At 45.9% G+C, this 24,127-nt stretch overlaps 1 protein-coding gene across 1 annotated transcript in view; it reads left to right on the top strand.

The window, feature by feature from the left end:
• Nucleotides 1-24,127, top strand: part of ASTN1 (astrotactin 1) — a 191,608-nt gene that overhangs the window by 36,530 nt on the left and 130,951 nt on the right. Inside the window, exons 6-8 of the mRNA XM_077763092.1 lie at nt 1,361-1,510; nt 2,524-2,715; nt 10,314-10,398. Of these exons, the coding sequence (XP_077619218.1) occupies nt 1,361-1,510; nt 2,524-2,715; nt 10,314-10,398 (427 nt within the window). The remainder of the gene's footprint in view (nt 1-1,360; nt 1,511-2,523; nt 2,716-10,313; nt 10,399-24,127) is intronic.

The following is a 24,127-nucleotide window of genomic DNA, read 5'->3' on the forward strand; positions in this document are numbered from 1 at the left end:
GATGTCTCCAGGTAGCCAGGGACCAAGGACCCAGAGTCTGCCTGCCACCCTGGAGTCTCATCCCAGTGGCTGCCGGCTCACCGGCTCAGGGGACCTGGGGCCATCTGGGCCTGCTCATCCAGAGGTGGCGGCCTCAGCTGGACCTGTGCTTTGATCCCGGCTCCTTAGTAGCTGCTTGACCCCGGACGTGCCCCATTGCCTCTGTGATTGTCCCTCTGTGGGAGCCGCCTGCTCAGATTGTGGCCACTTTAAATGATATGAGCCCCGTGAAGCCTGGGCACTGGCGCCTGACACATAATTACACTTCTTAAGTTTTAACTATCACTATGAGGTTAATCTCTTGGAGACTTACTCTCCTTACCTGTAAAGTGGGTGGTTACTATACAGACTCATAGATTCATTTCAAGGAAGCAAATAATAAAAATAAAATAATGTATGCCAAGCACTTAGCACACTGTCTGACATAACAGATGCCTTTTATTTCTGTCGCTAATAAATGCCAACTCAGGTCAGATGATAAGAAAATTACAAAGGATGTCACATATTGTTGGCAACTTGCTTTCTTTCACACATCTGTTCTGCCTCCAGGTATATGGTCCCTCTTGTTACTACCATTTATCCTCTCCACAAAAACCAAAACCAAACCAACAAAAACACAGCAAGAAAACCTTCCTTCCTATTCCTGTCCATGCCTGCCTGGGAGTGTGTCTTCTCAGCATTATTATGTTCTCACCAAGCTGCCGTTTATAACCTTGTCCCAGTGACTGCCGGACTGGGGAGACCCTTCAGGCATGACAGCATCCTCTGCTCATACAGCGAGACTTTCCTCTTTCCAGGCCCTAGAGAGGAAGAGTCAGCTGTAGGTCTGCCACCTGCAGAGCTTGGGAAGTTCCTCAAGAAGTAGTTGGAGAGGTGGCTGGAGCCCTGGGAGAGGAGGGGCTGGTTTGTGAGAGTGCCCTCTGTGAGAAGCGGTGAGAAGTGCAGAGGTCTATCCTGTGGTAGAGGCCTCTGTGCCACCCTTGAGCGAGAGGGTGGAGCTCAGCCAAGCGATAGGGAGAATGCCCTCCTTTATGATTTCTTTGCGAACCTGTCCCAGGACAAGTGCAGAGAACTTGCACACGGCTGGCCACTGTTGACCCTGAGGGCCACCAGTAGGCTAAGCCCCTGTGACTTCAGCTGACAAGTCACATGGTATTCCAGGAGGATGAAGCTCACCGGGGTGGTGAGCTGAAACATTTCCCGCCTGGGCGAGGTTTGCCCACTGCCTCCCCTGTTTGCCGGGTTGGACAGCAGAAGGCCCCATTGGCCTCCACTGCCGAGATTCTTACCGCCACGTGCCTTGCTTGTCTCTTGCTTCCAGTGGGCTCCCCCCGAAGTCCTGTGAATAAGACCACCTTGACACTGATCAGCATCACCAGCTGCGTGATCGGCCTCGTGTGCTCCTCCCACGTCAGCTGCCCCCTCGTTGTCAAAATCACCCTGCACGTCCCCGAGCACCTGATCGCCGATGGTGAGCTCACTTCCAAGGATGCGGCTTCCTCCCCAAAGAGGAAGTTTTTGGGTTGGGCGGGGAAGAAGGAGCAGCCAGGGGTCACTGTTACTTACGACTGTAAACAAGAGAAAAATAAACCCAGATACGTAGGGCTTAGGATAAATTTGGATTGTCCACAGATGAAGTCAGAAAGCAGGTTAAAAAAAAAAAACCCATGAAATTGAACAGATTACCTCCTCTTCTCTGTGCCCAGTCCAATTTCTCATTTCTGTTTGTTTTAAAATAAGCCCCTGGCTTTGTGGAGAAATACAGAGCATGCTGGATACAGGTAGATTGACACCTAGATTCCCTGGATTTGGGGAAGGGAGAGGCTATGTGGAGCAGAGGAGGTGATTAAGAATCAGCCATGCTTCGGTCTGGGTGTGCCCGGGTGAGAAATCCCTAATTGCAGTAACTTGCTAAAGCCTAGAACACCAAAGTGATAATTTACTTTCATCCAGGGGGACCCCAATATAATGACGGAGTGATACGGGTTCCAGGAGGCCCTGAATTTGTTAAGCCCGGAGTAACTAATTGACTTGTTAATGTCTGTTCTCTCTGCCACTAGAAGGCTGAAAACAGGTGAGGATTGTCCGTGGTGTTAGAGGGCCTGCTATTTCGTGGCAAGCGGAGACAAGGCAGGAGGTCCCTGTTCCTTGGGCGAGCGCCAGTGCCTGTGACTGGGTCTGATGGACCCACGCCATGGCCATCACAGAGCTGCTCTGTCCCAGGATTCCCTGGGTCCACTGGTAGAGATGGGATGGAGCAAGGTGGCAGGGGACGATATGGCAGGAGATCCAGGTGGTGGCCGAGCCTCCATCTGCTGGTCCCTCGCTGGGGGGCTCGTGACAGGCTAGGGCTGGTAGGGGTAATGATCTCGGCTTGGGGCATTCTGCAGACCCTCCCTTACTCTGTCTTCAGTAGTGTGTGTGTGTGTGTGTGTGTGTGTGTTGTGTGCGTGTGCACGCATGCCTCCTTTCTCTCTCCTGCAGGGAGCCGCTTCATCTTGCTGGAGGGGAGCCAGCTGGATGCCAGTGACTGGCTGAACCCAGCCCAAGTGGTTCTCTTCTCTCAGCAGAACTCCAGTGGGCCCTGGGCCATGGACCTCTGTGCCCGGCGGCTCCTGGACCCCTGCGAACACCAGTGCGACCCTGAAACTGGTAGGCGGGAGCACCGGGCAGCGGGTAACTGTCAGAGTTCATGCCTCTTGCAATCACCCCCCTGGAAACCCAGATCGTCTCTCCCTATTTTTCCATTGCATTTGGGAGCCTAAACCGTGCAAGCTGCCAGTGTGTGGCTGGGCCCTCGAGCATGTTGGCTTATAATGTGTCCTCCCCCAGCAGAAGCCTTGGAGGTATCTTTTCTGCCCCACCCCCATATAGAGCCGTTTAAGATGACCCGCACACCCATTTGCCATCCATTTAGCAGATGTCAGCTACTGGGGCCCGACTTTTTATGCATGTTTATTGCAGAAAATTTGGAAAAGTTAGAAAAGCTCATTGAAGAGAATGATAATCATCTATAATTCTGTCTTCTGGAGAAACTATTTTAAAATTGTAATGTTGTCCCTTCTGATCTTTAGCTGTGCATGATTTTTAGAGACTCATAAGCCCACTAAATCCAGTAGCATTTTCTTGATTTTTTTCACTTTACATTCTATCATCAAAAGTTCCCAGAACCATTAAATAACCATCAATAACATAATTTTAATGGCTATTTGGTATTCCATTGTACACCTATAGCATAGCTCATTTAAATAGTTGCCTATTATTTGACATTTAGGATGCTTTAAATGTTTAATTTTTACAAATACTACCAAAATGAATGTCTTTCCACATAAATGCAGGGTACATCTGAAGTTATATGCCCCAGATAAATCTTAGGAAGGGGGTGGGACATCCCTGAGAATGTCTGGTATTCACACCGGCGTGCATGGCCATGCTCTGAGAGCTTCGTGAGCTCCAGGATACTGAGGAGTGTGGGCCCTCCATCCAGGTTGCTGCGTACATTCCTTGTAGAAAGCGTTCGTTTCCAATAGTCTTTAGAAAGATCTGGTTCCAGTAGATTCAGTTCTACAGATGGATCCTTCCCAGAGGAATAGTATTTGTCTCAGAACAAAGGAAGGGGTGTAATGGTAGCTAAGATCCTCAAGGGAAATGCTGTGAGTTAGGGGCCAAGTCCTCCAGCTCTCTGTACCTCAGTGTACCTCATGGACCTCTTCTCCACCACACATATACCCACACACACATACACATAACACATGCATGCACACAGTCACACACATGTGCATGTACATGCACACACATGGACACGTGTGCACGTGCACACATGCACATACATTCACCCATACACACATGCATAAACGTACATAGGCATACATGTGTGCATGTGCGCACATACACTTACACGCATGCATGCACATGCATGCATACATGCAGCACATATACACACATGCATATACGTACACAAGTATGCCTGCATGTGCAAGCACATACACTTACTCACATACACATGCATATGCACACACATACACACACATGCACATACATACCCAGGCACACATCATACATATATACATGTGCGCGTGTGCACACACACACACACACACACACACACACCCCTACGGATGCATCTTCAGGTGCTGGGGTGGAGGGATATTAGTAGAGGTTGAGTCCAGGAGATTCAGCCTGACTTCTGTTACAACTATTGCTAGATGTCCCTGGGGGAGATAGGTGGCTACAATGTCTGAAGTTCACCTTCTTAGGCCTAAGAGCTGTTCTCACCTGGGCCCGTCGCAGGACTTCTAGGCCCCCATATGGAAGAGAAAGTACAGCATTTTAAACATCTGATGTCGAAGACTGTGCTTACTTACTGCTCCTCCCACGCCGTCAGGCAAACACCAAATCAAACAGATGGGCTGTGTACCATGCCCAAACGCCAGTGTGCTCAGGAGAAAGGAAAAAGGGCTCATCTCCAAGGCAGGGCCTCTCTGTGCAGCAGTGCTGGTCTCTGGTCCCCACCACTGACTTGGATTGGGAGATCCTGGGACGAGCTTAGCTGTTAAATTCACTTCTGAGAGAAGCAGGATCTCCAGAGGGCCTGGGAAGCCTCTACTGAGGTTTTAAAGAGCAGGAAGCCTTTTTAATTACATGTGAGGGGAAGGGGGCGGTGTTTTATGCATGGAGGGTCTTAGAGAGAAATGACCTTCTTACTCTTAGATCAATGTGTGAATTCCCCGAGAAGGTGCATAACTCACCTGAAGCCCCACGGCTTCCTAAGGCATAAGTATGTATTCCATCCATCATGAAGTCAGAGCAGAGATGGGATTATCAAGGGATGCTTGATTTCCCCAGACACGTCAGATCCAGCATATCTGTCATCAAAAACTATGTAAACAGCCCTCGTTATACTGAGCACGCTCCCTGAGCCAGGAGCCGGGGGCTCGCTTGTCCACAGCGAAGTTCCTATCACCTCCCTCTTCAGTCTTCCCAGACATCTTATTGCTAAGCCTTGCCGAAAATGACTTAGGAAGCCTTCCTCTGCCAGTGGCTTCCCCGTATCTGTGACAGTTAATGAGTATCCAAATGGAAAGCCACACGGGAGATGGCAGAGAGGAACCCAAAGCCCGCACAGAGCTAAGGTGCAACATCTTCATCTCCGAAGCGCTGCTGGGAGACTTATTTTCATTAATGCTGGAATTGGAAGCCCTCCCCCTTCCCGCCCTGCTTCTTCCTGCACATGGGATGATGTGGTCATCCCACACGCTCATCAGTAAGAAACTTTATCGCCTCCCACACTACATCCTAGAGCCTTTCTCCAAAGAGCTGCGTGTGGGAATTGGCTGCGAGTCAAGCCGACGTTATTTTTGCAATCTTCCAGCTAACTCACTTGGGACGTGTGCTTTCCCAGCCATGCCGAGGGGCCTGCCTACATGGAGAAGTGGAACGGTGCAAATGCACATGTGTCCTTCACGCACGCGCATGCACGGACACACAGAAACGCATGCTCAGCCACCGCAAAGAAGCATCCCCTGGGGCCTGGAGCCCTCCTCAGGCAACCTTCCAGAACGTTCCAAAGTTAAGCATGTGTTTATGCATCACCTGCACAGTGGTCCAGAATGACAGCTGCAGTAGGCAGAATATTGGGCCCCCAAAGATGCTCTCCTCTTCCCCAAAACCTGTGAACAAGTTTTGTTACATGGCAAAGATGAACCAGGGTGGCTGGATCAACCAGGTGAGCCCAATACAATCACAAGGTCCTTAAAAAGAGAAAGAGGGAGGCAGAAGAGGAGGCCAGGGTGACACGACACGTGAAGGACCCCACCAGCCCGTGCTGGCTTTGGAGCTGGACAGACAGGGCATGGAGCCACGAATGTGGCCACCTGTAGAAGGGGGAAAAGGCAAGGAATCAGACTTCTCCTCTCCAGGCTCTAATAAGAAATGTAGGTCTGCAGACACCTTGTTTTTAGCCCCATGAGATTTATGTCAGGCTTCTGACTACAGAGCTGTAAGATAATAAAGTAGTGTTGTTTAAACCACGAAGTTTGTGGTCATTTGTATGGCGCCTATAGAAACCGAAGGAGGGAAAGAACAAGCATGGTTAACGTTATCCCAGCCCAGTACATAGAGATGGCTACATCGATCTTCAGAACGTGCATCAGGGGTCTCCAGAAGAACGAGCTGGAGGAAGCTTGCTGATCTGTTTTCCACTGCAGCCTCCCTCCTACACTGTAGCAACACAGTCTTTGGGAGAGATGTAGTGTACCTGGAGCTCTTAGGCCAGTGCCTGGAAGCCCTCGGCCAAGTGCATGCCGAATTCTCCCCCAGATCTGCCCAGGTTTGGAACCCTAGGTGCGGCTCAGGTCCAGGTGGGCTAACAGCAAGCCACTGAGGTTGAATGACTTAGTGCCCTGCCTGGATCAAGCCGGAGGTTGACTTTTCCTTACTTCCTAAGGGCTTTGTTTACAGCTGCATGTTTGCTCGATTGCCTGTTTCCTGATGGAAACACGAAGCAACTGGTTTCAGCAACTTTTCCCACCACTCCGTTCCCGGCCTTTGTTCCACCAGTTGGGCAGCTGTGGAGGCTTCATGCACACCTGCTTGATTTCACAGCCCCCGTCAGTCCTGGCCACAGATGCTCTCTGCCCTTTTCAAGACATGTATGTAGCTTTTATGGGTCTACAAGGAGCATGGGCTTCCAAGCTAAATCAGATTTTAATGGCTATTCAAGATTGCCACCCACCTAAATTCTTCCTACCCCAGATCTTTTTAGAAGCCAGTCCTAACCATAGAGAAATGTGTAAAACCTGGTGAGGGGCAATGGACCAGTTTCCCAGACTCACTCGAGCCCTCCTCCCCTCTCCTTGATCTGAACCACTGCCTCTCTCTCTCACCCAATTTGTCAGAGTAGCATCGCTTCCAATTTTGTTCTTCCCACCTGGATTGCCCACTCTTCCCAAACTTCATTCAAACCCCTTCCTTCAGGATGTGCTGTTGGCATACTTCCCTCTGTCTGCCCTCTCAGAGTCACGTGGGGCTGTTTGACTCTGGGCTTGCCTCTTGCCTGATGTCTCCACAGGGGAGGAGACCAGGCGGTTAGATGTTACCTGAGTCCAGATGTCTTACAGAGATTTCCCTTTTTAGATGGAACACACCACTAGCAGCTACCTGAAGGATAGGTGAGTCAGGGCTTTTGGCCACATCAAGTCCAGCCCAGTCATGTCTGAGGAGCCCTTGACTCAAGGTCTCTTGTTGATCCTTTGATGAGATTTGCACTTCCCTCCTTCGCTTACAGAATGGGGAATGAGGGAGGGCACAGGACACCGTACAAGTCACTCAAGGCATTTCACCTGAGGGTACCAAGCACAAATCAAGTGTAGCCATGTCCAGGCCCTGCCTGGCTCACCTCTTGGTGGCCTTCTACTCTCTGGTAGTGCGGTTGCCTGTGCGTGCCTCCTGCAGGGCACAATCCATCCCGATTGGGCACCTCTCCGTGGCCGTGACACGTCCCTCCGTTGGATTCCTGTGAACACCACCACAAAGCCGGCGCGTCATGTGTTCCCTGCCATCTGTCACAGCAGATGCAGAGACTGTAACACTTTGAGCTTAGGAGGGCATCCAACACCCTTGTGGGGTCTTTAAAATTCACAGCTAACAGTCGGTGCTTGTGCTTGCACGAAACCCCTCTTAAAGTCAAGATTTAGCATTTGGTTGCCATAGCAACTTTCCTCATCAAGTCTGAACTCTTTTTCAGTGTAGATGGTCCAACTGGTTTTGAGGAGGCATACAGAAGGGGTGTGTTTGGTGGGTTCCGGAAATGAGGATCATTTGAGAGGCGGATTTTGGATATCCTCAAACTCTAGCCTGATATGTTTGAAAATGTCTCTGTTGCTCCGACTTTGGGCCGCATGTGACATTAGACGGAGGGAAGATCTATCTTGTTGGCTGTGCATCCCCACGCAGTGACGGATGGAACCTTACGAGGAGATAATGATTGTGAAGGCAATTTGAGAAAGGTGAATGTGCTCGACAAATGGTAGGCATTGCCATCATTAGGAAAACAAGGCTTTGCTTGAACTCTCAGTTGTTACTGCACTTATTTTTACATATTTGGCAGTAACTAGATCTCAAACGTGGACGAACTCCCTTTTTGGTCAGTCCTTAAGTCTAGGGCATGGCGTCCAGCCAAGATTCTTGTTAAGAGTCAGAGGGATGGGCTCGGCAACCTCTTGAGGTCACTTCTTCTTTTTCAATATCATACCCTGATGTCCACAGGACACCTGGGATGTGATCTTCTGAAGGGAGAAGCCTGTCTGTGCACTAGACCCACTAGTTGCCTTTCATCTCTGCATCTTGAGAGTGGTGGTGGTCGTGTTATCTGTAAATTCAGGGCAAAATTTGAAGTTATTTAATTAATTTTCCATTATGCACTGTTTATAAAATCCCTACTTATGCAACAAAACAAAACAAAAGAGCAACAACAACAAAACCTAACTTTGTTCATGCCTTTGTGTGGCTTATAGTCTCAAGTCCATGCTTTCTTTGGAATTGGTAAGATATGAAGCCCGGCCCCTTAGTAATTTTCTTCTTTTATGATCTTCTGGTATTTGCCTTCTTTATCTTCTCTTCTCCCAGAGAAACATGATTCATCTGAAAGCTTTATTATCATCTCCCTGACTTCTAGCTTTGTTTTCCTATGTTCCACTCCTAGCTCCCTGACCATTCTTGGACACAGCTCAGCACCACGGAAGCCAGTAAATTTGAGCCTGTTGTGAATCTAGCCCATGTGGAAGTCTGAGTTTCCCATACAGGAGACAAAGCAGTGACCTCATACCCTGTGTAGACCCCCTCATAAACTAAGAAATTAACTAATTTCACTCCACTCCTCAAAACCTTGAGTTAAACAGATGTGGGAGAAGAAAATGGGTGTTATCTGGTAGTGGGGCCCTGATGGTCAATAACTTATAGGCCCATCTTGGAAGGCAAGGTTAAGCTTAGATCCTAACAAACAAACAAACAAAAAACCTCATTGCTTTAGAACCTACCCAGACCTTTCCCTCTAAAATTTTGGGGGCCCCTCACTTCATTTTTGTTTTTTTTTTAAATCTTTGAAAACAGAAAATCAAACTCAAAGCTATGTTTATCCTTTTCTAAAGTGTCTCTTCCTAGAAAGATGAGGAAACCTTATGTCCCTTGTCTCTTTTGGGCATGCCACTTTTTACTGTTTACAAATTTTAGGAAGTCATACCCTGTCCTTTTACACCTATGGATTACCCAGCCAGTGACAGAGGTCACATGAGCGTTTCAGTGGCTCTGGTCTCAGCAGTGTAGGGATACATAGCCTTACTCAAGGATTATTAATATAAGGGCATGGCAGTAAATGTTTCCAAGATCAGTAGTAAGTGAAGCAATGATTCTTAATCTTTGGGAGGTCTTGATTTTGCATGTAAATCAGAAGATGGTTAAGGAATCTGCCATGAGGAGATGCACACACACACATATACAGTGTTGCATATGGTTCCAAAGGAGTTGTGGGCCATTTGGTATATTAATGGAGTAACGAATGGTAAGGAAGCATAGTAATATCCTAAACAAAAATAGAATTGTGGATGGTTCTTCTGTTTAAAAGCTTGAAAATAATTAGCCATTTTAATTTAACAACTAAAACCCAGAATTTATAAAAACTATAATAAATATAAGTGGCCTCCTCTAAGTATATAGTTGTTCTGTGGGCCAACAGCATGGCAGGGTGAGGATAAAGGTCCAGAGATGGACAGTCAGAGGCTTAAATATTAACTCTGCCACTTATAAGCTGTCTTCAGATCCCTTAATTGTTCTGAGCCTCAGTTTCCACTATCAGCATAGCATAGCCAATAATACCTACTTTTCAAGTTTCTTAGAAATATTTGATGAAATACATCACTATGTGCTCTTTAAACACTTAATGATCCTCTAATATGCACCTTGCAGTGGACTTGGCACTGAGAAAATAAGAATGAAAAAGTCCTTTTACTCAGAGTTCTCATTCTTTGTGTTCACTGAGCACGTATAGTAGGTTCTTTGCAAATGTTAGATTCCTCTGTAGTAGAAAACGGAGACATTGGAGGTGTGTTCATTCCTGTGGGCAGTGGAGACAGAGATGCATGACCTAATGGAATTTATTGTTTCTTCCAAACCATTATTAGAGTCGAGTTTAATCTGATCATTTCATGTTCATTTTTTCAAACAGACATGTTAATCAATTCCTTCATGTTTCTTTTCCTTCTTCCTACCCTGCTTCGAAGGGGAATGCCTTTGCTATGAAGGTTACATGAAGGATCCAGTACACAAGCATCTTTGCATTCGGAATGAATGGGGCACAAACCAGGGGTAAGTGAGGGGATGGCAAATGAGCCGGTTCCCAGATGTCACCCTTCTCCACGGAGACAGGACGCGGAGCAATTGCGTGGAGAGGAATGGAGCTAAGGGGTGGTTATATTCTGAATAGCGAATGGGTAAAAATGTCACCATGCATTTCCATATTTATACCATTCCAGTGACGTCCCTGTCATCTCTTTCTCCATTTACAAGTTCAGAGATGATGCCTCTGACTCGCAGCCCCGCAGCCTCCAGCTGGGATCTGAAAATCAAGCTGTCCCCCTCCTCCTTTGCATTCCACCGCCAGCCACCAGGATCCCACAGGCAGAAAATAGCTGATGATTTTGTTGGAGACACGTGAAGCCACACGGACTCCCATGGAGCTCTCCCAGAGCTCGAGGAGCTTTGCAAGACTGACATGAGGAGACACTCATTGTCCCCACCACTGTCAGCACGGGGGAGATGCAGGAATGCTCGCTGCTGAGTAAGGGTGTTTTGGCCAGATCCCCAGTTACCATTTCCTTCTGAGACTTTGCTTTCCCCCCAGCACACATGACTGGGATAGAAGTTACCCTGTCTGGGCTTTTTATTTTAACATTTTTTTTACATTAAAAAAGTTATTGTGATGAAATACACATCACATAAAATTTTCCATTTTTATTGTTTTTAAAAAATTTTTGAATGTTCTATTTATTTTTGAGAGAGAGAGAGACAGCGTGAGCAAGGGAGGGTCAGAGAGAGAGGGAGATACAGATTCCAAAACAGAGCTAGCTGTCAGCACAGAGCACGATGCAGGCTTGAACCCATGAACCGTGAGATCATGACCTGAGCCAAAGTTGGACACTTAACTGACTGAATCACCCAGGTGCCCCACATTTTCATTGTTTTTAAGTGTACATACAATTCAGTGGCATTAAGGACACTCACATTTTTGGGCAGCCATCACCACTGGTCGTCTTCTCTGGCTTTTTAGAAGCAGAGTTCTACTTTGTCTCAGGTGCTGAGAGCCTGCTTTCTGCGTTGGCTTCCTCATGGAGCAGGGTGGATAGAGAAAGGGATCAATAAGCACTAACTAATAGTAGCAGTCGATGGAACAGGAAAAACTAGAAAGAAATCAAGACAGAAGCCACCTGAGAGTGATTGCTTTTCTGCAGATTAGAAATGTGTTTGCAGCCTGACAGGGTGGAACAAAGGAACCACCATCATTTCACACATTGCTGTGGAGGACTCCCGTCCCCGAGCTTGATGATCAGCCTCCTCTGTATGATTCTGACGAGACCAAGCCTAGAATATTGAATGTAGTTCTGGACTCTCAAAGCAATAAATATGGAGACAAATGGGTGAGAGTTTGGAGAAGAGCAATAAAAATGATTGAAGAGCCCAGGGGAGTGATTTATGATGAAGGGTAGAAGAACTCAACCCCAAGAACTGGCCAGCTGATGACTAAGTCAAGGCATGATAGATGCCCATCGACGTTAGAAGAGGGCAAATGTTCTGGAACGGGTTGAGGTTGAGGAATAAGGACAAGAGAGAATGAAGTTAGGGAAAGGAAATCTGAGTCACAGGTCAGAAAACTTGAGGAAGTCAAAATGCCATGAGAATTTTTCTGTTAGTGGAAATGAAGGATTGCTCTGTTTCCACTGAACCTGAGATCGCATCAGAGAGGCTGTCCCCCCACAATTTGGGGGAAGGCGTTGGCAGAAGGGTAAGTGCACATAAGGTGCCCTGTTGTTGAAAGATGGGTGGGGAGGGCAGAGGACTTGGCTGATGGATGTCAGGCGGGGTATGGATAAAGAGTGCCATTCGCTGTTGAAAGTAGCCTTAGTCCCCTCGCTCTCTGACCCCTGAAACGTTTGCATAGTGGATGTGGAGCCAGGATATTAGCTTATGTGGTGGCTGAGCTCGGTTGGCTAGGATTCTTCCTGAGTAAAATGTTGTGCAGGGTGATGGATAACCAGCTCTCTATCTCCGAGCCTGAGAACTTGCTGCTGAAGAAAACAACGACAAAATATCATTTCGCTGTTGGCCCTGAATGATCTAGGCTGGCCCTCTGCAGTGATTGGATTTGGTGGCTAATCGCTCAAGCCTCTACATCCCTCGCCTTGCAGACAGATCATGCGAGGACGGGCCTGGCCTCACTCGGTAATTGCACGGGGTTTGTCATTCCCTCTGGCTGTGCATAGAGGCAGTCCTAGGATGTAGACAAGAGCCTCCAGGGACTTGGTGGAGGCCCCATGTTGGTGTCATTTAAAATAAGACAGGCTAAAGCATCGAGTCGCAGACTGACAGGAACATTAGCCCCAGGAAACAGACAAGGAGACCTAATCTGTCATTTCCATCTCTAATTTCCATTATTCTCTGATCATCACTGTCTGCGAGGTCTCGTTTTGGACACTAATAAAATAATGGAGCAACTGTTAGGAGGGAAAAAAGTGACTCTCTTGGGGATATGGAACCAGGAGTGATAAGCAGCTTGGGTTTATATGTATATAAAAAAGTGCCAGACAAATGGCTGCATTTTCCTCGTAAAATGACAAGATAAATGAAAAGTGGAGGATGCCATACATCTTGATTTAAATCAGGGGTCTGATGCCACGTTTCTCTGAATGATTCTTGCAAAATTAATCGAAATTGATTTGAACGTGAAGCCTGTCACTTGAGTTGAAGCCTGCCTGACACATTGCCAGCTAATGATATGTTTTTGGGGTATTATGGAAAAATCGATGGTGGGCCTGATTTTCTGGAATATTTAATGTTCCGGAAGGTGGAGGTAAGCAGCGTGTGTGAGTATTTATGTTTTTCACCTAGTATCCTTGCATCGTGTACGTAAAAATAGCTGAACATTCTTTTGAAGTAGAACAAGCAAATCCCAGGCCAGTAATATTTAAAATGAATTCCTTTGTGAGAAATCTAGGTTAATGTACTAGGGAAAAAGTAGCCATAAGCAGTCATGACTTTCAGACAGGGGAGAAAATGGATTAAGGACACAACTGCAAAAAATTGCAAAGAAAAAAAAAAAAGAAAGTAGTTACACCTGCAACTTCACCCAGCCTCTGCCTTGTGCTCTGGTTTACCTCGACCCACGTGTGTGTACACATGCACCGACGTGCACAAGTAAGTATGTGGCGAATGTGTGCGCGTGGTGTGTGAATGTGTGGCGTGCACATGCGTACGTGGGTGAGTGAGCAGATTCGTTTATAGAAATCCTCTCACTGCTGTGCACTGTCGTTTATGCTCTCACTCATTCATGGTTTCAACAAATATCCCCTCTATTACCTGTTGTACCAGGATAAGGTAGATTGCTAATTATAAGAAGATGTGGTCTCCGCTCTGGAAGAACTAATAGTCTAGATAGATAATGGGCACATAATGAAAAAAATTACATTCAATTCTAAGGCCTATTAAAATAGAGGTGTGAGCAAAGGTCTATGTGATTACAGTTTAAGAGGTGACATATGTGACATCGAAGAACGGAGAATAGGATTTCGTGGAGAAGTCACATTTTGAACTGTTCAATTTAGCAGCTAACACAGGTAATTCCAAGCAAAGAGAACAGCATATGTCGAGGCATGGTGATATAAGAAGCATGGATTTTCCAGAACTAGGCGATAAATTCCAGGGTAGCTTAGGAGTGCAGTTTACAGAGACAGGAGAGGAGGCTGATAAAGTAGGGAAAGACTGGCTCTTGAAGAGCTCTTGTTTTCTAAGGTTTTGGACACGAAGCTTCCATAAATGTGCCCTTAAAATTGTTAGCAGGAGGGAGAAGTTCCAAGGCGTCTGTATATTTGGTGGGATATTCCCTCATTATACATTGTCATTCTGGGTCCTTCAAAATAAATGAAAATAACCCTCAAAACAAAACAACACACAAACAAAACGAGAACAAACCCACACACAACCTCTTGAGACTATCTAAATTTGTATTTATCTGGATTCTGCAAGTGAAACATAGTCCTAAAATTATTCTGTAGATAAAGCTGTCAAGATCAGGGGCGCCTGGGTGGCTTAGTCGGTTAAGCGTCCGACTTTCGCTCAGGTCATGATCTCGCGGTTCGTGGGTTCGAGCCCCGCGTCGGGCTCTGTGCTGACTGCCAGCTCAGAGCCTGGAGCCTGTTTCAGTCTGTGACTCCCTCTCTCTCTGACCCTCCCCTGCTCACGCTGTCTCTCTCTCTCCTAGAAATAAATAAAAAATATTTAAAAAAAAAAAAAGCTGTCAAGATCAAACAGCAAAGAAGGACAGAATCAGGCACCATGTGTGTAAGGCATGTGAGTCAAGGAGGTTGCAGCCATTTTTCGGTGACTCTGGTTCTGCCAAAAATGCCCCAGGAGAAGTGCATGAGGCAGATTAGAGATGTGTGAGTGGCTCTGGGGGGTGAATCTGGTCACCATAGTGCACCAGTGACAGGATCAGGTCACAAGTCGTAAAATTATTGAACTCATTACACAAGAGGCTCCTATTCAATAAAAGTAAAAATAGCCTCAAAAAAGATGTAAACAAAGTTAGGGGTGACTTCTAATGAGGTCTTAAAAGAGCATGGGATGTTTGAGGTTATATTTTTGGTCTTTGAGGTTGGCAACAAAAATCAATCATTTCCTGCCACAGCATCCTGGTGACATGGCTGTCCAGCAGAGGACCCAGGATAAAAGGGTCTTACCCCAGCATGAGGCTTTACTAGGTCTTCTGTCTAACCTGCATGAATTCCCTAAAAAACCCACAGCCTCCTACCCCTGTGGCTTTGTAGACACAGCCAGGGACTATCAGACTACGTATTTAGTATTTGTTTGCTAGGACCATCAAGGACAAATTGAAAATTTTCACAGACAAAAAATGAAACCAATAAACGAGGCTGGAGGCGGCAAGAGCGATTAATTTACATGAACATAGTAGAGGAGGGGGGAAAAACAAATTTATTTAGCCCCTATGGAGATTATTAAGAAAGGCTATCAAAAGTTTTTTGTGGTTGTTAAAAGTGTGCCCAAGGGCTTCTAGATACTGTTTTTCAGGACACCCCATTAGATAAAATTCATGCATTTGAAAATTCCCTGTAAATAATAGTCTGATTTCTTATTCTGGCATCTCAGATACAGAGGGCAACACCAAGGAGATTTCCCACTAATGAACTATCACATATCACTAGATTTCAATGCTGAAGGGTTGTGATGGAGTGAGAATTCATGAGAGGGGAAGAGCCGGCAACAGGAAACGAACAGGTGTTTCTCTAAGGCTGTAGAAGCCATTGTCAGGAATGGCCCTGCTCACTGAACCTTCTTTCAGTGCCTGCTCGGGAGACAACACATTTACCATGACATCCCCAGATAAAAACACATGTGTGCATGGATGCACGTGCACACACACACACTCTCTCTCTCTCTCTCAAACAGCCCACGCTGCCTTAATCTGGCCTTTCCATTGTGCCAGGTGCATACTGTTCTTTCCTTCTATTTCTACCACATCTCCCTGCTGCAGCCTCCCAAGAGTGACTCCTTGGGGATTCTAAATCCATATAAGGAGGAAATGTCCCACCCCGCAGCATCCAGTTTCCTTTTCAAGCCAAGAATGAGGACGGTGTCTGGTGTCTGTCATGGTTAGCCTCAGTCCCTCTTCCTTGCTCAAGATACATGGCAGTAATTTGGGGCGGGGGTGGGGTGGGGAATGGCTGCCCAAATGATGCCATTTGTAACATTTCCGTGGAGATAACTCCCAGTACAGTGACCAGAGCTCAGTAGAGAGGATGCCTCTGCCTCTAGGTTCTAAGTATTGAGCAGAGACCAGTCTCCCCCGATTACTCAGAATGATCCCCAATCCATCCTCACCTCTTGACCACTAGAACTGGGCAAAGACTTCCTTACAGCTGTCGGACAGAGGGCTCCTGCCCGCCCATTGGAAGGCAGCGTCTGGGTCGGACAGAGGGCGCCTGCCCGCCCATTGGAAGGCAGCGTCTGGGAGGCTGGCATGCGTCCCTGATCCCAAGTCCCAGCCTTGGGTGGCCTACGTTGACCTGCCCAAAGTCTCTTTAGAAGTGACTCAGACAGAGTCAGACAGTCCTGGGTGACATACAACATTTCTTGACTTCCCTTTGTCCATTTCTAGCTCATTGTCTGGCTTTTATTTCCCCACCCACGTGTCACTGATTTCTGTGTCACCAATGCCCCATTCACCTTCCCCCACCCCCTCAGACAAGATTTGCAGGCCAGCCTGGGACTCCTCTTTGTATCTCTGGGCGCCCTCCCCCCTGCCCTCCAGCCCCAACCACACTGTCTGTGCCAGCTCCTGTCACTGCCATGCCACTCACAAATGGGATTATCTCCCCATTACCTCTCTTTTTGTTCTCCTTTTCTCTNGGAAACGTGACTGTCCTTTCTCCCCACCCATTTCAATGTGAAACAGATCTTCATCTTAGCTGGTAGAATTCAATCTAAAGTTCCTAGTTCCCTGTCTCTTTAGAAGCCTCTCTGGAACCTGATTCCAGCTGAAATCTTGTCCTGTGGAAGGAGAACTGACCCCTCCCTGGACAAGCAGAGGCAGGAACTGAACAACTGAACGCAGGTCTCCACCCACCAGGACCTCCTCAGACAGGTGTAATGGGATCAGGTTCCCCCACTTGGCGTAGGAAACCACACCTCATTCTCAGGAATTTTCTCAAATGAAAACATGTTTGACTTGATCCGTTTTCACAAAAAGCGTGTGATCAGTCCACTGAGTACTGTGATAGACCTTGTATGTTGCAGATAGACAGACATCTGACTAGGAAAGCAAATGAATCCTTAAACCTGGCCTGTGGTCACCAAGGCAAGCAAACCCTGAGACAAAGGCGATGCTTGTCCAGATGGGCACCTTTTTCTAATTTGCACCGAGGCACTTAATGAGCTGTGCTGAGCCTGGCCCTGGTCATTTTAGGTGGTGCCCTTCATTCCCCTCTTAGAGGCAACGGTAACCTTCCCGATCACTTAGGAGGATACAAAAAAAAGCAAAATACGTCATTAGTAATCGACTCCCTGAGGCATCTGGACAGCTTATTTAAAATATGGATTTCTGATTTCTGTCCCTAGAGATTTTAATCTCATAGGTCTGGGAGAGAGTCCAGAATCTGTACTTACAAAAAGTTTCCCCAAATGCTGCCGAAGCACAGCCAGACACGTTTCAGACTTAAGGACCCTCCCTGAGCTGGAAACGAAGTCCCCAGACCACTTGTGAGGGCACCCTCTGGCCACTGCACCACCCCCTGTAATGCAAATGAGAATGGATTTGTGGACTGCGGCTGAGCAGTCCTAAAGGATCCTTGAATTTTACTGATGAGGAAATAGGGGGCCAGAGAGGTGAAGAAACTTGCTTAAGGTCACAGAGCTGGTGGCCACACTTGACAGTGACAGGTGGGTACTGGAGCTCAGTCAGTCAGGTAAATACAGATTTCAAAGGGAGTGCAACGTGAATTGCATAGAACGCCCTGAAAGCCAGTCACCAGCTGTAGATGAGAGGTGGGCCTTCTGTGCTCTCCACCTGCTTCTCAGCAACCCCCACCCCTTGGGACAGAGGGGCCTCACCATGCCACCTGTCCCCGGGTGACAAGCGTCTGCAGTCACCCCCTGCTGTACTGCCTACCCCCTGGAGGAGGGTGCCGCTCTCACAGTGTTCTCTCTGACTAGTCCAGTCACGGCATCAAGAGACTTATTTTAAACAGTGCCGGAGGCGGGAACACTCATATTTCCTCCAACATGACCACCAGGGTGAAAAAAAAATCAACCTCAATTTACCCTCCCATCTGCTCAAGAATGGAAGATAAATTGTTTCAATTTTATAGAAATGAATGTTTTATGTCTTGCCCATGCTTTCCAGATAGTGTCCTGAATTCATATATTCTACTGAATGCGTGGCTATTTTCCACTAGGACTGCTCACTGGACCTTCAGCTTCCTCGGGTTTAGGTCTAAGAATACTAGAGCTGCATTTTCCCTGGCTTTGGAGGTCTTGGCTATATATCTTTTTTTTTTCCTTTAAAATAAATAGAAAAAAAAATGCACTCATTATCCCATGCTCAGAGAAAACTACCATTACCATTTTGGCGCACTTCCTCCCAATTTCTTTTGCTATGCATCAAAAGTTTTGCTTCCCACTGCCCCCCTCAATTCTGTATATATTTTTGTTCTCTTTCATAATTTAACAATAAGCAGGTATTGCTCTTATAATCACAGAATTTGGAGGGAAAAGATAAAGAAGGAAGCTTTAAAGTATCTTTGTGGTACATGACTGTTTTCAGAACTTTTTCCATGAGGTTATTCTTTTTCTTTTTTTAATTTGAGAGAGAGAGAGAGAGCACGTGAGTGTAGGAGAGAGGGGCAGAGGGACAGAGCGAGAATCTCAAGCTGACTCCATGCTCAGTATGCAGCCTGACACAGGGCTGATCCTATGACCCTGGAATCATGACCTGAGGTGAAATCAAGAGTCCGATGTTCAATCGAGCCATTCAGGGCCCCCCCTGAGGAAATTACTCTTAATAACTAAACACTCAATTTTAACCTGATTTTGGAGGAAAGGAGAAAGTGGTTCAGGATCTAGCATTCTGGTCAAACTTTAATAAAACATCTCTGTAAGTCTGGATAGCAAAGGGCTGGATGAACCCCAAGCAGTGAGCCTCACATTCAGCACAGTGTTTAATGCAATACAACTTCAATGTCACTGAAGATATTGAGCAGTCCCTCATATATGCTGATTAATAGCTGTCATGAAGCTGGACTCAGTGTTTTTGTTCTTTTTAATATCACTAATCTTGATAAAAATCCTATGAACTGGTTCAGAGGTGAGTAGTTCATACTGTTTATTCCACCTACAATTTCTGTGAAAACAATTTTAGTAAAAATAAAGTTTATTCTTCCTGGAGAAGTATTTTTGGATTCTTGTTCAAACGTTAATACTGTAATGATCTTTTTGAAATTTTAGTTTCATGTAATTTGGGAAATTGGAGAACAAACATTTTGTCACTACATATTTGTTTTTTGCTTTTTCTTTTTATATAAGGGATGCATGTAACTTGTAGAAAAACTAGGGAAAACACACACACACACAACAGTACAAAGAAGAAAATCCAAGCCACCTGAAGTACCATTCCCTAGAGGGAACTCACTCTGACCTTTTGTTTGTTTAGGTATATTTTTTTTTAACAAAAATTGTGTTATATTGTTACAGGTCTTGCTTTGTTTTACACACACACACACACACACACACACACGTATGTGTGTATAATGAGAACGATGCCTACTGTTATTTGAGACTCAGTAGCATGGCGTCCAGAATCACAGAGTGGTGAACGGAGCTGTCTGATGCCAACATCTAGGCTCTTATTAAACCATGATGTAGCTTAACAATTGGGATAGTCTTTTTCCTCCTTATAGTCTCCTTTCCATCAAGTTTATTAACCTTTCCACAAGGTTTTCTACACCAAGAGTAGCCTTACTTGCTTGAGGAGGTATGGCCAAAATCAGGCTTTCCAGTCAAGGTTGCCCTTTGGATCCAAGACTCTCAGATGTAGGAGGGTCCTAAATTTCAGTTGTGCAGGACCTTGGACAGCTACTCAAAGCCCCAGTGCTGCACTAGCCTAATTAGCCCTGGAGGTGGCAACCCCATGGGGCTGCCCAGACCACAGTTCTCAGCATGGACTTCCTCCCATCCTGATATACCATAGGGACTTCCTCATTTATAACCACTTGAGAAGGGTGACTGTAAATGGAATGAGTGCTCGCCATTGTGGGATGGTCATAAATGGGAACACAGTCCACAGTGAAAGCAGCCCATGTGGAGTAGAATTAACATCAGTGCCAGGGAACCATAGTACTTTGCATGCCTGATATTATAGTACTCTCCCTACACTCTGCCCTTCAAGTGCTATAGTAATAGAATTGATATTAATATTAGTAATAATAATAGCTGACGCTTACATAGTCCTTGCAATGTACCAGTCACTCTGTATTTTTCATGTACCAACACATGCAATTCTCATTTCAGTACTATGAAGTAAACTATTATTGTCCCCATTCTATAGGTGAATCTCTTGAATATTGCAGCAATAGTGAGAGTCTACTAAGCCAAAAAAAAAAAAAAAAAAAAATCTTGGTCCCTAAAGAGAATTTTCTTGTGTCCAATCCCTCAAGAGCTAGAGAGTCTCAAAATGAAATGAAAGCCAGAGAGAAGCCACAATTAGCCTTGGGGCTCTAGGGGCAGGGGATCCTGACATTGACGTCTGGATTAAAACAATGACAAGTATATAGTCTGTAGTTAAGCATCTCTTTCAAAATAATGTAGAGTCCTAGGGAAAGCCACGAGTCACTAGAGGGACCTTACTGGAGACCTAATAAACCCAATAAATGTCATTGGCTGCTTGCCCAATCCAGGTTTGAAAGAAACACTCAAGACACATCCTGGGGCCCCAGGCTGGTAACTGTCTGTCAGGGACAGGTGTCTGCTGGTGACTAGCTCTGTGCTGTGTCTAGTGTGGGATCACGGCCGTGTGTTCAAGTCGAGATGGCCCATTAGTATAGCAGGAGATATGGTACTGCCTGCGCCATGAACCCTATGCAGGGATTACATTTACGTATTTACCACCACAATTGTCAGAAAAATAAAAAGCCTAGTCAGGTCCTTGTTGTTCGCAAAGATTTCAGATCTTTTGCCCAATAGGTCAGGAGTGGTATCTTCATGTTTAAAGGATGAGGCCATCCATCCATCTTCCCCAAGGTACTAGGACTAGCAGAAAAGTTGTCTGAAATATGCTCAGAGGTTTTTCTTTCCAGGGACAGGCTTGGGTGTCATTAACTGGTCTTCACTTAATAGCCTTGGTAAAACCATTTCATCTGAGCCAGGAGGTTGTGGATTCCTCACTTCCAAAAAGATTAATGTTCACCTGCTTACCTTTTCAACTATAAGGGAGCAGCAGCACATAATGGGAAGAGCATAAAGTTGGGAACAGACACATTGGGCTCAAATCTCATTTCTTCTATTTAAAACCACTGTATTTGGGGCTGAATTCATAACTTTTTTGAGTCTCAACTTCCTCATCAGTAAAAATAAGAATAGTAAGTCTCTACTTCATAGAGTTGTTATAAGGTTTATGAGGGAAACATGAATAAAATATGTTGTACTCAATAATGTTAAATAAAATATGGGAGCTCTCAATAAGTGATGGCATTGAGTTTTGCATTGGCATGGCCTCATTTATGTTCTTTGAACTGCCACCAAATGATGTGATCTTACCATCAGTTTGGCAAGTTGAGTTTAGAATAACCTACTGCTAGAATTTAAATTTCGCCAGGGCATGAACAATGCCTCATATTTCACTGCATTGTCACATCCTAACACACTATTATCTCTTACCTTCTTTAAATAACCATGGGTAATATTCACAGAGTTTTTTCTGCATGAAGGCATTATTTGTAAATGCTCTGTGAATGTTCATATCTTTCCCTCTTAACACTGTGCAGATGAGGAAGCCATGACACAGAGGGTCCAGTAATGTTCCCAAGAGCACACTGTACGAATGGCAGGAGACGGAATGACCCCAGCAGTCTGACCCCATGTCCAGGCTCTCAATGTAATGGATGAGGACAAGTATGGCCACCATGTGGCCTCTCAGGATAAGGCCCTTCCAGCACCCAAGACCCTAGCACTTGTTTCCAGCCTGATTGAACTGCTTGCTTCCTGACCATACTTACTTTTTTACTTTACACCCTCCCTGCTTTTTCTCAGGACATCTTCCCCTCCAGGTACTCCCTCCTTTCCCTCCCAGTTAACTTTATCCATTTCCCAAGGTCCTGCCCAAATACCTGCTCCTCCATAAAGTCTCCACTCATTCCCCAGTTGGAAGCCATCTCTTCTTCCTTTGGGCTGCCTCAGACCTTGTGGCAGTTGCTACATTGTGCCTTGGTACTTCTATTCCTACATTGGTCTTGACTCCTTGTAACATAAGACCTTTGGGGCAAGAGCTTAATTTTGAGTCTCATTCTCAAGCACATATTGTCATGCATATAATATGTGCTTAATAAAAAATGAATAATTGCTACTGGTGATATTTCAAGCATTATGAGAAATGGACCATCAAGGAAGATATTTATGTTGGGGGCAGGAAGGATGGAAGGTACTGATACCACTCACAGAACATCACTTCCACGGAGAACTTCCTCTGTGCCAAATACCCTATTCAATCTTCACAGTAGTCCTGTAAGGTCCAGTCCATTAGGGGCTTAAATAAGTGAAGAACTGAGTTCATACGACATATTGGCTAGCATTATACAAGCAGACCCCCTGAGTCCAAATCCTGATCCTGCCACTTACTGGCTCTGCCCACTTCCCATGAGCAAATTACTTACGGTCTCTGTGCCGTAACTTCCTCTCCTGTGAAATGGGGATAATAATAATAATACCTACCTCATAAGGCAGGTAAATAAAGTAAATGAGAACCATGGAAAGTGAGAGGGTCTAATGAATTAGAGTGAGCATCAGACGTAATACCTGCCAGGCGGATGGTTTTCAGAAAGGAGGTCTTACTTCCATTATTTAAAATCTCTCAGTTTTGACCATTGACCAGCAGTTGCTGCCCAGGCTGGGGTTTTTGGTTGTTTTTGTTTGGTTGGTTTGGTTTTAACTTTTTCCCCCTCTTTATCAGCATCAAAGCAGTCATCCTGAAGACACACCCTTGCTCTTCAAAAGCTTTGTCTCTCCCTCCCCCAAATTGTATTTTCTAACAGGCAGAAGAGGGTGCTGTTGAACACACAAGCCTAAACTCAAGCCTTCTTCCTAATTACACTGCAGTCAGATTTTCCACGCAAGCCCCTAGCGTGGCAGGATGCCCTCTTTGAAGTCATTAGTCTTCACAGCAGGGAGAACACATCATCAAAGACTCCGTTTCCCAGCAACCCCTACTGTGCCCTTGTGCACCAGAGGACTGCAGAGGGAGCAGAGCCTACAAGTGCATTAAGTCTGTTCTTCTCTCCTCTGGCCCTGAACCGTGATGCCTTTGAACTGAAGCCCAGGGAGAGGGCTGGTGATGCTATTGCAAAACCTCTCCCCATTCTTTCAGTTTCAACCAATTTAGCAATTAAACTTGCTAGGGCCAGGGATAGGGAATGTAGGGCATGTAAGGTTCCAGTTGGTAATCTAAAACTCTGAGGAGTTGGGAGTTGGGAAGGGAGGCAGTGGTTCTGAGGCTCCAGATACTGAAAATATACTTGTTAATGACTATGAGGAAGCTGCAGTGACGTTAAAATTCTATATGTATGTGTGTATGTTTGTGCACATGTGTGTGTGTAAGACACACACGTACACACACACACACAGATCCTCCACTTCGACTAGACAAACCTGAAATTCTTAATTAATTTTTTTAATGTTTATTCATTTTTGAGAGAGAGAGAGAAGCATAGGAGGGGCCAAGAGAGAGGGAGACACAGACTCCGAAACAGGCTCCAGGCTCTGAGCTGACAGCACAGAGCCTGATGTGGGACTCGAACCCACAAACCGTGAGATCATGACCTGAGCTGAAGTCAGACACTCAACTGACTGAGCCACCCAGACGCCCCAAACCTGGAGTTTTATTCTGGCCTTACCTCTTACTTGCCTCTTTATTTATGACTTTCAATTTCTTGATCCCTTCAAAGTTCAGGGACTATTGTGAATGAAATAATATTTACCAAAAACATTTACTTAGGCCTAGATTTTCGTTTCCAGCAGGAATCTGGGCCTTATCTCAGCACTGATG

Source organism: Crocuta crocuta, unplaced genomic scaffold (genome assembly GCF_008692635.1).
Source record: "Crocuta crocuta isolate KB4526 unplaced genomic scaffold, BGI_CrCroc_1.0 scaffold3, whole genome shotgun sequence".
In the NCBI taxonomy this organism is placed as follows: Eukaryota; Metazoa; Chordata; class Mammalia; order Carnivora; family Hyaenidae; genus Crocuta; species Crocuta crocuta.